The following is a 16,722-nucleotide window of genomic DNA, read 5'->3' on the forward strand; positions in this document are numbered from 1 at the left end:
CCTGCTATGCTAAACTTTTATTGATTAATTACATAAAAGCATTTAATACCTTAAATGCTACCAACAGAGAAACTATCATTCTACAAATTAGTACTTTGTCTTTCTGACACTGCAGTCCTTGGCAGTGGACAGCAGACGATAGTGTAATCCTTAGCATGTTGTGAATTGTCAAATCTCATTGTCTAAGCTGATGAATAATGGCCATTTCAATGTAATGGAGAAAACCAGTAACCATGAATCTGTTTCCCTGAAAGGAGTCAATGCAATTAAGAGGGGGAAAAGGTTGGAAAGGCTAGGAAAAAATTCCATCCCTGGCATTGACCTCGGCTGTGGGAAGTGTACTGAAACCAAATTGCAATTAGCAAAATTGTTGCTGAATCAGCTTTTAACACTCACAACACAAAAAACCTTTTGCAGCAACTGTGGAGCACCATAGCTTTATAAATAAAATAATTGTTCCAATTCAGCTGGAAAAACTTGATTAATGAGTTCTGCAAGATCAGAGGAGCTATGAATCAGAAAAAGCACAAATATTTGCAAAGAGAAAGCTGGAAATTGCAGTCGGTCTGTCCTCATCTCGGATTGAAACCCTTTATCCAGACTCCCAAACTAATGACGATGGGTCTATTTTGGAGACATTAATCATAATTTCGTCTTTACAGATGCACATGAACCACCTGGGCATTTGCAACATTTTCTACTTGTATTTTTAGCAAATATACGTTTTTAGCAAATATCAGTATACAATCATATTAGGAGTGACCCTTGACTCAGTAGTAACTTTCCTGCCTCTGAGTTGGAAGAAGAAGACATTCACCCTTCAATAAGGCTTAGAATGCAGAGACAAGGATTTTGGTCTCTGAATACTGGGTTGACATCCAGCAAAATACTCGAAGAGAGCCAATATCTCCTTCTTCCCCATTGTAGCCTTGATAACAGGATTGTCTACATCCTGTGTTAACATTCCATTAGCCCAATGGGAGTGGTGACATCTCCACCTCTCCCCCATTGGATCAAGCCCATTTTCCTGATATGGGCTGTGAGTCAGTCTACAAATCTGACCACATAATAGATCTTGGTTAGGAAATGGCCCAGAATATAATCTGAAAGTAAAATTGGTAGACTTAGAAATCGTGCTTCAGCTATACAAATTCCTGATTAGACCTGGAGCATTGTGAACAGTTCAGACACCACACCCGAAGAACAATCTATTGGCCCTGGATTGTGTGCAAAGAAGATTTACAAGAATGATACCTGGACTGCTAAGGAGAGACTATGCAAACTATTTCTTGATATTTAGAAATTTAAGGGATTATTTGTTTGATTTTTTTTTCAAGACATTAAGGGTAACTGTTAGGGAATATAGAGAGACATTAGTTCTGTTAATTGGGAAATCGAGGGTGAGAGAGCATAGCCTAAAAATTAAGAGTCAAGCCTCTCAGTAGTGAAGTTTGAAAAGGATAGTGGAAATTAGGAACTCTTCAAATGGCTGTTGATGCTGGGTGACCTGTTAATTTTGTCAAAGAATGATAGATCTTTTGTCAACCAAAGGTACCCAAGGGCTATGCGGCAAAGATGAAAATGTGGAGTGTGATAACAAATCAGCCATGATCGCATTGAATGGTGGAGCATGCTTGAAGGGCTGAATGGCCTATTCCTGTTCCTATATTCCAAGACATTTCCAAGTCTTTTGTGCTGCTTGGCAGAGGAGAGAGAAAGAAGTGAAGAAAATACTTACAGCAAAGAGCTTTCTGCAGTCTCCGTAACTTCATGGCTGTTCTGTACGCAGAAAATCTGACATTATTTAGGTCGGCTGTAGGTAAAAAAAAAAAAAAATATTTTTAGCAAAAGTATCTCAAAAGTAAATTTGTATCGTTCTTTTTTTTTTTTTAAAACTGTATTTTTATTACAAACATATATCAAAGCAGGTTACAGCAGATAAGCACCCTGGGAAACATACTTCCCAACAATCAACTATACAATCTGTATAGATTTTTGCCCCTTTTTACCCTCCCCAGCCCCCAACCCCCTGCAATGAACAGCTCCTCAAAACACGGTCACAAACATTCCCCACCTTTTCTCAAACCTCCCTGCTGCCCTTAACTCATACTTTATCTTCTCCAATCACAGGAAGTCGTACAGGTCACCCAACCATGCTGCTACCCCCGGTGACAATGCCGACCACAACCTCCAGCAAAATTTACCGCCGTGCAATCAGAGAGGCGAAGGCCACGACATTGGCCTTCCTTCTCTCCATGTGCTCCGGCTTCTCTGAAACCCCAAATATCACCGCCAAAGGGTCCGGGATTTGTATAGTTCTAAGCCATTTGAGTAGGTATAGATTTCAGTTCACAACATATTCATCTCTTTCAACATTATCTGGATATTTTGTAACTCGATGTTTCATGAACTTACATAGGCTGAACTATAATAATACACAAAATCAAAAAAAGGCAGTAAAATTATGCCATTGGCTATGAGCATATAAACACTTTTGCCTTAAGGCACTTCCTGTCATTTTGTTTGCAATAACAAACAAGATGCCAACTCGAGTAAAATGATGGTGGGATGAATTTCACACAAATCCATTAGACAGTTTAATTTCAGGATCTTTCGAGAATAATGAATGGGCAAGGGAATGATGGCAAAATTCAAATTTGATTGAAGTCAAATTTTATTTACAACTTGTCACGTTAATTCCAAAGTAAGATTTCAACCTTAAAAGATTCATGTCTGCTTACTATTTTCATAACATAGTGTGAGGCTTAGGCTTAGAGGGCCATTTGTCCCCTATTAATTCCCTTCTTTTTACTAGTATCTATAGTATTGTGCTGATTATCAGTGGTGCTTTTGTAGGAATTATGAATTTTACATATTGTTTGCACATCGATAATTTTAGTTTTGCTAAAATTTCAGTACATAAATGCTAATGTAATCATTGAGAGGCTATTTTTATTATCTACTCAACTGGAATTTAGTCCAGAAATGTCCATTTTACAGACATGCACATACAGAAGTCTCTCCCAACATTGATGGTAAATCATTCACAGCAGTTACAGGCTACATACTAAATCAACTGCAGTTCATGGGTCTAATAACCATCAATAGGAGTTCCACGCTTTAAAATAAAGTGCAATTCATCTCATAAGTGTCATTTTCGGGCCGGCAGACCACAAGATTTCTCAAATTTACTAATTTTATACACTTTAAACACAAATGCTTGCTAATTCAGAAGCTAGCAATTCTCCAGTTTTGAATTGGGGTTGATGTTAAGTATTTAATTTTAACAACATATGGCTGATGTGAAAGTAATATCTTACCTTTATGAGGTAATTTGTATGCAGGTCCAATTATAATTTAACTTGCTTTTTCAACAATTAAATGGTGCCGATCAAAAGAACTCTGAATATCTCTAAAGTGAATATCCATGGTTGTATATTTGAATTAATCTTTTTCTATTGTTGTATATTTGAATTAATCTTTGTGCAAAATTAAGCAAATGGCAAATAGTGAGGAGCATGCATTTCAATCAGTGTGAGCTCAAGGCCTTGAGTAAATGGATGAAAATGAAAAAATATTCATCTTTGGTTGACTAAAAACTCATATCAGGCAACAGACTTGCAACAATAACCAAATTGTTTGCTCCCCACAATGGCACTGGAATAAAAAGGGAAAGAGTTTATATTTTCAAATTTATTTTTTATAATCATGTGGATTGAAACATTCTATTTGAAATCAATGCTCCTTGTTGCATATTGACTGTATCTGGACAAGAATGAATGGTATTGTGGCACATTACTGCCTAACTTGGGGGAAAAACAACCTCACTGGCATGTGAGAAGGGTGCCTGTTGTCTACGAGCAGAAATCTTCTGTGTTGCTCCAGAATATTCAGCTGAAGTCTTGATTATCTGTTTTCTGCTTATCTCTGAGAATTTCTGCAGGAGAAAGCCTTGGGTAAAATACTGCACAGGCTACTTATGTTTCATTTCTTACTTGGATTTCATCTTTTCATTGTGAATAATGAAAGCACACAATGTTTCCTTTATTATTTTTTGTGTTGTATGTGCCTTCATTCCTGTTCCCAGAATATTGCCATGCTGTACATTCAAGAACTAATTTTGGGGACTCCTTGTTCCAATTATCTACAAGGGAATCTTGTCATTACGGCAAATGAAGGAGATTCTAATGTATGATTTTGCTCCACAATATAACCTGTGAGTCTAAGTTCATAAAATTCAGTTTTAATTACTGGCAAAGCAAATTCTTACAAAAGCAGTGATTACTCACAGGATTGAACAATAAAAAGTACAGGAAGATAAACTTAATTCAATATTAAAGGAAAAGTGCCAATGCAAACTGCAAGTTAAATAAGGCTAATAACACAAAAGGTATTTCAAAATGTTTTTTTTTCCTTTCTCTGACTAACCATCTGAAGTATTTATACTTTGCCAGTGAAACCTGCAGAGGCCTGTGTGAGATGTGAATGAGGATTGCACACCATAATGCAAGTAGTAAACAGAGGCCCATGGAAATGATGGGCTGAGAAAGAAAAATCCAAAGGGATGCAGAAATGTGTGCTGCCAATAATTGACCACACGCAGACTGCACTGCAATGCAAAGTGTGAATTGCTGCTTTGCATTGCATATGCTTTCACAAGAAATCCTTTCGTAACTACTAATAATTCTGTCTGGCAAAAGTTCAACCTTTAATTGTCCTGCTAAAATGGATGGTAATATAAATTCCTGTGGAATTGTAGAATACTAATCATTTTTTAGAACTAGTGCAATGAGGTTAGAGTGCCTTTGTTTCTATTTTAAAAACTTTCATCCTTTCAGCTAACCTTATTAATTCCAAGGCAGATGAAATCATGGCCTGTCTCCAAGTATATTCCCAGGTTCTTTTCCCAAATGCTTCCTCTTAACAAAGTAATTCATCCTAAATTGTGGTAGAACATTTTTCAAATTTAAAAAACACAGCATGCTCAAAGGCTTTCTTACCTAATGACTGATAAAGCTCTGTCATCTTGGGGTGATCCCAGCAGGTAGTCTGGGTTTGGTGGCTGAAAGAAAGAGACAGGAAAAGAGAAAAAAAAAGGAATAGGAATTAGCTAAACCTGAACAGATAAAAGCCGTGTTCTCGCATAATGAGAGCTAAATCTTCAAATATTTCTTCTGCTTGACCTTTTCATTCCCCTGATTGCCGATTAACTAATCTGGGAAGCTTTGGAAGGGGGAGCAGCACACCAGTCAACTTTGTTCCCTTTCACTTTGGCAGCTCCCAAAATGCACCAAGGAGCTCAGGATAAGTTTTCAGAACAAGTGAATCACTGAATACAAAAAAAAAGCAAGCTTCTCTGCCGATTACTGGCACAACTTACTTTGTATGCAGACTGCATGGAGGCTGCAGGTATTTGCCTTGACCTAAACAAATATTGCAGGGTTTTTTTCAGCGTTACAGAGGAGATGACCATCAATTTACACAAGGGGGGGGGGGGCAAGAATGAAATACTGGTTGGTGCCTGATAAGTCTTTTACTTTTACACGGTTCTCTGTCGTTTTCGATGGCTGTTCTTAATGGTGAGCTGGAGGGGGGGACACAGCCCTGTGTGAAGTCGTTCCACAGATTTGTCCACTCAGCACTTCATTGCGCTCCCAAATCCACTTGAAAGGACAACATACATAACCAAGAAGAGGCGAGAGAAAACAAAAGGAAGACTGGGTGGGTCGAGTGGGAGGTTGGCTACACACATTTAAATTTTTTTTAAAGTGCTGCTCAAGGTGCCCTTTTAGACTAGACTAGAGCGTTTCATCAAACAAGTTCAACTGAATTAATTCACACCTTTGTTAGTAGTGGAATGCAGCAAACCGTTAAAACAGAAAATGATTTATCTTATTCAGACTTCATTTACGGTTAGATTCCTCTGTCCATTGCTCCACAGATATCAAAGTCACCGCCCGGTCCTTGTTCACTGCTCCATCTCGAGTTCAAAACTTCTTTGTTGCCCCTTTAACTTGCTTCTGCTCCAGCAATTCCAAGCCGGGTCGAAGCGGCATTAATTAATCCTGCACCAAAAGCAACTACAGACGGACGCTTTTTTTTTGTGTCGACGGTTGATCGCAACCTCCGGTCCCTTCCTCACCTGTCATTTTAACAACCTATAATCTTTGCCTCGCAGCTGGGGAGACTGTCCTTTCAACTGCAATCAGGAGCAGAATCCTGGGATTCCTCCAAGCACCTGTAATGGTCTCTTGCACAAGACGGCTGGCTGCACTTTGTCTGCCACATGCACCCTGAAGCCTGCCCTCCCATTCTGAAGTGGGAAGCTATCACGTTCTCAACACAGCTATATTTTTTTTAAAAAAGGTTCAAAATCCGCACTGCTTCGCCACGAGTGAAAGTTACTGCAAGTCGCGCGAGTCCCGGTGATGAATGAGTTTCTCTTCTACCTACCCCTTCAGCTGCTCCCTCATCGTGCTTGAGCAGTTAGTCCCAGCAGCACACTGCCTGTAAATAAGAAATGGAGCGCACCACCACCACACAAGTGGCAACAAAAAGAAAAAGCAGAACTGAAGAATTACTGCTGTGCTGATCACACATGAGGAGGGAGCCTGGAGATCATTCGGGGAGGAGCTTGCAGACTCTTCACCCTCCCCCAATGAAGCGGCTACTAAAGCTCTCGCAGAAAATGCCGCTTTCATTGTACATTCGAGTTGGATGGAGGGGCAGGTTGAGGGTGAGGGGGCACAGTGTGTACAGTTGTCACAGAGGGCGGGCAGCGCTGGATAAGACACAATACTTCTCACCCTCCGGCTCTTTCTGCAGCTGAATGACAGTTGAGAAATGATGTGTGATTTCCCCCCCCCTCCCTCCTTTCTCTTTGCAGCCATGGCAATGCTAAATGTCCAGACAGACACCCAGCAGGTGTACAATACCCAACAGCAGCATCGCCTCGGAGGACCCTTGGCCAGTGCTCCTCCACTAATCACAGGTCTTTGCAACGGCTTTTCTCTGCAAACAACAGCAACGGCATAAACTAGGAAATCATTTACAATGTAAAATTTACAACGGGGGGGAGGGGGATTACGAATAACACCCGAGAATCCTGCACTCATCCCATGGTCAAAAGAGCTTTAAAAAAATGGTTGCAGAGTCCCCTCCCTGCTCCGAATTCTAACTTTCTCACAAGAAGTGGAGCTGACAGCGCCGATCATTAACCTTTCCACTCTGTTATCGGCCGATTAATCTGGGAAAGAGCAAAGAGCCGAGTGTCTGGAGCACTCACTTCACTCGGCACTCTCGGAGCTGTACTCTGATCAGAGACAATTGTGCAATGTCAGGAATGCATGGCAATAAGGCGTGCAGTGCCATTCGAATACCTCGCCATCATTTAACCCCTCCCCAGACAATCGGTGCCAACAGCTGAGTGCCACCAGCTCCTCCTCCCATTTCCCAGTGAAAAAGGTATGATTACACCAGATGCCTGTTAGTTTATGACTGGCTTTCACGGAATAATTACAGTGAGTGACATGGAAGGCCTCAGCTGGTTGGTACCTGAAGAATGCAACCTAACGTGCACTGACTGAATAGCTCATGGTAAACACACTGAAGTGAGTGCAATTATCAAGGAATTGTTAGGACTGCACTTTTTTGAGAGGGGGAGGGGCGTGCAGAAATGCGAACAAGCCCAATTGAATAATCTTGTGTATCAGAAGGCAGTTGATTGGGTTTTAATTAAAATTTGGAAGAACCTGTCCCTTTAAAAGCAATTGGCATCTAAAAGCACATATACAGCTCTAATATTCTACATGGGGGGGGGGGAACGAAACTGATTTGCATATATAGGCTGCAAATATAGAGGAAACTCAAAACCAGAATGATTACTTACATTTTTTTTTGTAGTTAACTTTATTCGATTGAAAGCTTCAAAGTCACAGAGCAAGATTTTCGGGCGCTGATGAGGTTGGAAGCAATTCCTGAAAATAAGGGTGCTGGCAAGTGTGCCATTTTCCTGAAACAGCTCCCAGCACCAACCATTTTGATGGAGATGGTTTTGGGGCCTGGCAAGGTGGTCTGACCCCATGAGACAGGCAGCGAATTAATCTTGTTAATACCACTTGAAGGGGACTGACTGGGATTTTATAGTTGCCTTGCAGTTTCCAGACAGGGGTGCGGTAAACTAATTGCCTGGAAGCAGCACCAAACACCAAGCCGGCATGCTAACATTCCAAGGCAGGCCTACAGGTCTCAAATGCCAGTGTGAGTGCAGCAAAAGGCTGCCCTGTAGAGGGATGCCCCTTTACCAGCCCCCACAATCATGGCCTGGCTTCTTTTTCATTTAATTTCTTTTTAAAGTTGCTGAGAGGACACCTACACGTTGGAGTATTCTCTCAGTTACTTACCTCTGCTGCAGCCTGTTGCTCCTCTGAAGCTGACCTGCCTACTACCCGAATTGAACAGGGAACCTGTCACTACCCCATTCAAAATCCCAGCAAGTGATTGTTTCCCCAGGGCAGATTCCTGACCTGGAAACAGTCGCGGCTCCAGTTTCCTGCCTCTAAAGCAAAAAATCAGCCATAGTCTCTTGCTGTGAGGAGAGGGAGGGACATGAATCCTTACCAATAAATTAAACTTCCATTCGGTGTGGAAAATCACCTTCATTGAAAATATATCAACAATCCAAATACCTGCTAAAATTCCCAATGAACTTTGCGTCAGAAAAGCTGATGCATAAAATCTACCTCGGCAATTCAAATTGAGTGCAAATCCATAGCTGACAGCGACCCTTGATATCTTGTGTGACTATACCTTGTAAATGTTTTGAGCATAGAAAATATTGTTGATCGCGCAAGTCACCACGACTAAGGTCGATCTAATCCTCAGCCGACTGTGGTGAACGTATTGTACCAACCATTGACCACTGTACTACACTGTATCATGCTGTTGCCCACGTGGGCTCCACCTATGGACCATTGTACGATATTACACAGAAGGTATCATGTTGGTGCCCTTGTGGGCTCTGCCCCCTTGAGGGGAGGTATAAAGAGCAGCTGCCCTGTAGGCGGCCCTCACTAGCAGAGCAGTCGAAGGCAGGCACTGTTCTAGTCGATTAAAGCCACTGTTCACTTCAACTCTCTGCTCGCGTGAATTGGTGGTCGCATCAATTTAATCGACTACAACACCACAATGGAATCGGCCCTCAAACCTGACCGACTGGAACTCGACCCACAGGCCATGGAAGCATCTCCTCAGCACTCGCCGCTAACAACGGGGAATCGCTGAAGAAGTACCTACGCGACCTCAAAGTCTTCGCGCGAAATGGCAACTACCAGGCCGTCACGGCCTCTCAACATATGGAACTCGCCGTCCGTGATGCCTAAGTGGCTGACGTCCGGTCCAACTACGTCCGACAGTGCTTGCTCGAGAAGGGCGCCCTCGACCTAGAGGAGACGGTAAAACTAGCCACCTCCCTAGAAGTAGCGTTTCAAAGTCTCAACGCTTTCCCTTCCGATCACACAACCCCCTCATGGACTCCCAACCAAAGAGTACCCCAGGCCTGTGCCACGCGGCTGCCCGCCCAACCTGGGGGGCTACCCTGCTATTTCTGCGGCCAGCACCAGCACCCCAGGCAGCGTTGCCCGGCTCGAAACGTGAACTGTAGCGACTGCGGCAAGAAAGAACACTGCCAAAGTTTGCCTGGCCAGGTCCAAATCCTCCAAGTCGCAGGCCCGACTCTCAGACTCGCAGACCCCGCAGTGTGGCTGTCTGCCTGCCGGCTCCTCCCCCTTCGGACACATCATCTGCCTTGTGTTGTCCGTGGGGGCAGCCATCTTCAACCCCGCACAACATGTGCGACTCACGGGGGCCGTCATCTTGGCCACCGTCACCCACGTGGCCCGCCACGTGCGACTCATGGGGGCCGCCATCTTGGACGCCATCTCCCTCACCGCTCGACACGTGCGACGGACGGGGGCAGCCATCTTGGGATCACCTCCGACCACGCCGGCTATCCCAAATCGGCGCGGTCACCCTCGACCAGTCACGACCAAAACACCTCCGGAACTTCATGATGACCGTCCGGGTCAATGGACACGAAACGCCTTGCCTGTTTGACTCTGGGAGCACGGAGAGCTTCATTCACCCAGACACGGTAAGGCCTGCTCGCTCCAAATCTTCCCCGCACATCAAACAATCTCCGTCGCTTCTGGATCGCACTCAGTGCAGATCCGGAGGTACACTGTCGCAAACCTCGTGATACAGGGCGCCGAGTACGCCAGTTTCAAACTATATGTACTGTCCGAACTCTGCTCTCCTCTCCTGTTGGGACTGGATTTCCAGTGCAACCTCAGGAGACTGACCCTGAAGTTCGGCGGACCCCTACCCCCACTCACCGTATGTAGCCTCGCGACCCTGAAGGTCGACCCTCCCCCGCTCTTCGCAAATCTTACCGCCGCGAGTAAGCCAGTCGCCACCAGAAGCAGGCGGTACAGCATCCAGGACAGGACTTTTATCAGGTCCGAGGTCCAGCGAATCTTGCGGGGAGGGATCATTGAGGCTAGTAATAGCCCCTGGAGAGCTCAGGTGGTGGTCGTCAGGACCGGGGAAAAGAATTTGGTTGTAGACTACAGCCAAATTTGGTTGTAGACTACAGCCAAACCATAAACCGGTACACGCACCTTGATGCATACCCCCTTCCCCAGATAGCAGACATGGTCAATCAGATCGCGCACTACCGCGTGTTCTCCACGGTGGATCTGAAGTCTGCATGCCACCAGCTCCCAATCCACCCGGAGGATCGCCACTACATGGCCTTTGAGGCAGACGGCCGCCTCTTCCACTTCCTCCGGGTTCCCTTTGGCGTAACAAACGGGGTCTCGGTCTTCCAAGGAATGATGGACCGAATGGTGGACCAGTACGGGCTGCGGGCCACATTTCCGTACTTGGACAACGTCACCATCTGCGGCCACGACCAGCAGGAGCACGACGTCAACCACCAGAAATTTCTCCAAACTGCCGAAGCCCTCAACCTCACTTATAACAAGGAGAAATGCGTTTTCTGCACAACCAGACTAGCCATCCTCGGCTACGTCGTGGAAAATGGAGTTCTAGGGCCCGACCCCGACCGTATGCGCCCCCTCCTGCAACTCCCCCTCCTCCACTGCCCCAAGATCCTGAAAAGATGCCTTGGGTTCTTTTCCTATTATGCCCAGTGGGTCCCCTACTATGCGGACAAAGCCCGCCCACTGATCAAAGCCACCATGTTCCCCCTGATGACTGAGGCCCGCCAGGCCTTCAGCTGCATCAAGGCAGCTATCGCCACAGCCACGATGCGCGCGGTGGACGAGTCCGACCCCTTCCAGGTATAGAGCAACGCGTCAGAGGTCGCCCTCGCTGCCACCCTTAACCACGCGGGCAGGCCAATAGCATTTTTTTCCCGTACCCTCAACGCCTCCGAAATTCGGCACTCCTCAGTCGAAAAAGAAGCCCAAGCCATCGTGGAAGCTGTGCAGCACTGGAAACACTACCTCGCTGGTAGGAGGTCTACCCTCGTCACCGACCAACGGTCGGTAGCCTTTATGTTTGATAATACACAGCGGGGCAAGATCAAGAACGATAAGATCTTGAGGTGGAGGATCGAACTCTCCACCTATAATTACGATATAGTGTATCGTCCTGGTAAGCTGAACGAGCCCCCAGATGCCCTGTCCCGCGGCACGTGTGCCAGCGCGCAAGATGACCGACTCCAGGCCATCCACGATGACCTGTGCCACCCGGGGGTCACCCGGCTTCTCCACTTCATCAAGGCCCGCAACCTGCCCTATCCACCGAGGAGGTCAGGGCCATGACCAGGTACTGCCAAATCTATGCGGAGTGTAAGCCGGACTTCTATCGACCGGATAAGGCCCACCTGGTGAAGGCATCCCAGCCCTTTGAGCGGCTCAGTATCGACTTCAAAGGGCCCCTCCCCTCTACCAACTGCAACACGTATTTCCTAAACGACGTTGACGAGTTATCCCGCTTCCCCTTTGCAATCCTCTGCCCCGCCATGACCGCGGCCACTGTCATTAAGGCCCTACATAGTATCTTCACCTGTTCGGTTTCCCCACTTACATCCACAGTGACCGGGGCTCCTCGTTTATGAGCGACGAACTGCGTCAGTACCTGCTCGGTAAGGGCATCGCCTCGAGCAGGACTACCAGTTACAACATCCAGGAAAACGGACAGGTGGAGAGGGAGAACATGACGGTCTGGAAGGCTGTCCTCCTGGCCCTACGGTCTAGGAATCTTCCAGTTTCCCACGGGCAGGAGGTCCTCCCTGACACACTCCACTCCATTAGGTCCCTCCTTTGCACGGCCATGAACGAGACCCCTCATGACCGCCTGTTTGTTTTCCCCAGGAAATCCACCTCCGGGGTCTCGCTTCCGTCCTGGCTGAAGACAACGGGGCCCGTCCTACTCCACAAACACGTAAGGAGCCATAACTCCGACCCCCTGGTCGAGAGGGTCCAGCTCCTTCACACCAACCCCCAGTACGCATATGTAGAACACCCCGACGGCTGACAGGATACGGTTTCCCTCCGGGACCTGGCACCCGCAGGTTCCACCACCACCTACCCCTCCCCCAACCTACGCCGACCAGCGCCCCTGCCCCTGCCCCTACATGGCCTCCACACCCCCTCCTATACTCCCGTCCCCCTTCACCGACCCACAGGAACGAAGCTTCAGAAGACACACTCCCGAAGTCCACGTCTGTGCCCGCACCGGCGAGTTCACCACCCATGCCCGCACCGATGAGTTCGACACCCGGGCCAGCTGCGATACCAGAGCTCCGGCGATCGCAGCACACGATCAGGGCCCGGTAAAGACTGAACCTGTGAACCCTTCACCCCCGCCGGACTTCATTTTTTAACAGAGGGTGAATGTGGTGAACGTTTTGTACGAATCATTCACCACTGTATTGCACTGTATCATGCTGTTGCCCATGTGGGCTCCACCTATGGACCATTGTACGATATTACACAGAAGGTATCATGTTGGTGCCCTTGTGGACTCCGCCCCCTTGAGGGGAGGTATAAAGAGCAGCTGCCCTGTTGGTGGCCCTCACTAGCAGAGCAGTCACAGGCAGGCACTGTTCTAGTCGATTAAAGCCACTGTTCACTTCAACTCTCTGTCTCGCATGAATTGATGGTCGCATCACCGACATTTAGACTTGTGCATTTTTTAGTAAGGTCATTGGGTAGTGACCAAAAGCAAGACATCTGGGTGATTTCTTTCCATTCTCTAGATTATAGCTGTGTAGGCTATGGTAAGTTAACTCACTACAGAGCTTGGTAGAACCATGAGCATATTTGATCGGTATTACCACTGTCATGGCATATGGTCTCTAGTCTGGCAGCCAAATATGTCAATTTTGTACCTTACTGATGCCAATAGGTTGTCTCTTCTTCACAAAACAAAAATAATCACACTTCAATATCAGTTACTTGGCGGCACAATGGCTAGCATGCTGCTTCACAGCGCTGAGGACCAGGGTTCGATCCCAGCCTATTTGCCCATTGAGGTATTTAGTGATGTTCTTCCTCCAGTTGTTTTTCTTGCTCCAAATTTAATGAATACCATTCTCTCGTGAAAATCTAACAAGTAAAATAATACCAGGCCGATGACAATGTTGCAGTTTAATAGGCTGATATGAAGGGGGAAAAAATTGCATTTCTAAAGTGCCTTTTATGACCTCAGGATATCCCATAGACAAGTCACTGATTTTTTAATATAAATTTAAAATACCCAATTATTTTATTTTCAATTAAGGGGCAATTTAGCATGGCCAATCCACCTATCCTGCACATCTTTGGGTTGTGGAGGTAAGACCCACGCAAACATGGGGAGAATGTGCAAACTCCACACGAACAGTGACCCAGAGCCGGCACTGTTAAGGGTCAGGGCCTGAGGGGGCCATGCCCATGAAAGGAGGGATGAGGACGGGTATAGAAATTCATAGAAATTCATAGAATTTACAGTGCAGAAGGAGGCCATTCGGCCCATCGAGTCTGCACCGGCTCTTGGAAAGAGCACCCTACCCAAGCCCACACCAGTATGAATGGGCCTCCAGACGTTTGGTGGGGGGGGGGGAAGGTGGAGGACCTGAAAAGGGGTTGGCCCATAAGGGGGCATGGGAAGGCCTGAAAAGAGGGGGGCCCTCAATGACCAATAGCGGGATGTCCTCACTTGGGGAGGTGTGGGGTAATGTCCATGTGTGTGTGTGGGGGGGGGGGGTGTGACATTGCCCATTGATGGGGTGTGTGGGGGACTGTAAAGCTCACTTAGACATAGGGGCACCCTTTCAAAATGGTAGCACGATCTCTGAGGAGCCGGTCTGGCCAGCAAGCTCCCCAGTGATGAAAAAAATTCTCAGTGTCGGCGAGGCAGGAGAGAAACTCCCCAGGGCTCAGACAAGTGACTTATTGTTAGATAGCGGTGGGGAACTCACTGACAGAGCCAGGGAGAATCTCTCAGCCAAACCCGCCTGAAATGACACTCAGAGTGGAATTTACCAGCTGTTCACGCCAGCGGGATAGTCTGGTGCCACTGACGGTGCACGGGTTTTCCAACGACGAGGGATACAGTCAACGGGAAATCCCGTTGACAACCCCACATGGCCAGTGACCTAGAGCCGGGATCGAATCTGGGACCTTGGCGCCGTGAGACAGCAATGATAACCATTGTGCCACCGTGCTGCTTGATTATTTTATTATAAGTGGGACTCTTCTCGCTGGGGTGAGGAAGGCTGAGTACTTGGCGATGGTTACTTCAGACCATGTCCCACATTTCGAGGACCATATGGGGAGTATGTGGAAAATAATGATAATGGGGAGCTTTCACCCTCGATTTCTGGGAGACGTTGAAGGAGTTGATCAGGGGAGGGATCATAGCATTTAAGGCAGATGTGGACGGGGAGGCGAGCGAGGAGTGTGATGACCTACCAAGGCCTAGCTTTTAGGTCTGATTAAAATTGGCCATTTTACATTAAACAATTGGACACTTCAAACTAAGCCAGAGTCACTCCAGCACACAGCCCCACTGGAATTTGAACTGACCAAGTTTAAATACACTGAAGGTCAGACAGGCTGCCAAGACATGTCCCAGCCCTGCCCTATCAATCGGCCATCGAGAGATAATTGATCCGATTGATAAGCATCGATCTACTGTTGCAAGTCCAGGCCGGACCAGACTTTTGGGTGCCTAGAGTTCCCGCTGTCATCTTATTTGGTAAAGGTGTACATGCAAATAACTCCACTGGAGATGGACACCTTGTGCGGGCCCAGGTGACCTGTGAATCGGGCATCAATCGGATCATTGGACACTGAAACCCCCTCTCGATACCCCATTGGCAAAAGGTCACAGGAAGTGGGAAAAGGGTGCGAAGCCCATGGAGATAAAAGTAGGCACTCCAGACCCCTTGGTAGCGAAGACTTAACATGGGAGGTGACCTTGACCAGACCAGAGAAGACCTGACTAGGGAAGACCAGACCAGACAAGACCAGACCAGACAAGACCAGACCAGATCAGAGAACGAAGGAAGGAAGAGACTGCCAGCGAGAACCACCTTCGTGAAGATGGACCAGGGGAACGCAGTGATCAAATCCATAGCCCTACCAAGCCATCTTTGCGGGTAGTATAAACTGATCTTGGGTACCTCGAGAGAATATTATGTGGGTAATTTACGGGTTAATTGTGTTAAATAAATATTGTTGAACTTGAATTTGTGTTTGTGGTTTGTTCTCCTCGTTATTAAATTACACCTAGGTAAAATCTTTGAGCAAGTAAACTGGTCGAAAGTATCTGAGGTTTCACAGATACAACAGGAGCAACAGAAGCTGGTGGATGAGATTCTAGGGGAGGATCGTAGATATGCTAGGGACCTGACCCTTGAGCATTTGGTGTGCTGGAAAAAGCAACAAATGCAGTTTGACCTGCTGTCCATAGATAGGGTGGTGCGGCAAAAGGGGCAGTTTTTGAGTGTGGGGAGAAGGCCTGTCATCTCTTGGCTCACGAATTGAGGCAGGAGGCAGACAGGGAAATTGTTCAAGTTAGGGATTTGGAGTGTAGGATGGTCCCCCACCCAGAGAAGGTGAATGGAGTGTTTAGGGCCTTCGATGAGAGGTTGTATAGGTTGGAGTCACCAGAGGACAAGGGATGGCAGAGTTTCTGGAGGGGTCTGGAGTTTCCCAAGGTGGGGGAAGAGTTTCTGGAGGAGCTGGAGGTGCTATTGTACCTGGAGGAGATTCGGGCAGTGTTGAAGCATATGCAGGTAGGGAAGGATCCAGGGCCAGATGGGTTCCTGGTGGAATTTCATAAGAGTTTCGGATCAGTTGGGTCCATTGTTGTTGGGCATGTTCAGGGAATCCTTTGCACAGGGCACCCTTCCAGGCGTCTATCTCCTGAAGAAGGACAAGGACCCCACAGAGTGTGGGTCATATCCTTCCGATCTCCTTGTTAAATGTCTCCCTTGTCTCCCTTGGTTTTCATTGGCTATCGAACCATTGGCCATTGCATTGAGGGCTTCAAATGTGTGGAGTGTGATTGTTAGAGGTAGGGTGGAACATATGGTGTTATTACACTCTTATGATTTACTGCTGTATTTTAGGGACCTGTGGTTGTCCATAGGAAATATTATGGGTATTTTGCAGCGTTTTGGTGCCTTTTCCGGTTACAAGTTGAAAG

At 46.7% G+C, this 16,722-nt stretch overlaps 1 protein-coding gene across 16 annotated transcripts in view; it reads right to left on the reverse strand.

The window, feature by feature from the left end:
• Nucleotides 1-16,722, reverse strand: part of dmd (dystrophin) — a 3,042,490-nt gene that overhangs the window by 185,291 nt on the left and 2,840,477 nt on the right. For 15 of the 16 annotated variants that reach the window (XM_072513983.1, XM_072513987.1, XM_072513978.1 and 12 more), the window contains 2 exons: nucleotides 5,001-5,062; nucleotides 1,739-1,813 (listed from right to left, as the gene is read on the reverse strand). In XM_072513983.1, coding sequence (XP_072370084.1) covers nucleotides 1,739-1,813; nucleotides 5,001-5,062 — 137 coding nt within the window. Of the gene's footprint in view, nucleotides 1-1,738; nucleotides 1,814-5,000; nucleotides 5,063-6,453; nucleotides 6,819-16,722 lie in introns of those variants that run through there. The other variant, XM_072513993.1, reaches the window with a different exon arrangement.

This window comes from Scyliorhinus torazame, chromosome 8 (genome assembly GCF_047496885.1).
Source record: "Scyliorhinus torazame isolate Kashiwa2021f chromosome 8, sScyTor2.1, whole genome shotgun sequence".
Taxonomy (NCBI): domain Eukaryota; kingdom Metazoa; phylum Chordata; class Chondrichthyes; order Carcharhiniformes; family Scyliorhinidae; genus Scyliorhinus; species Scyliorhinus torazame.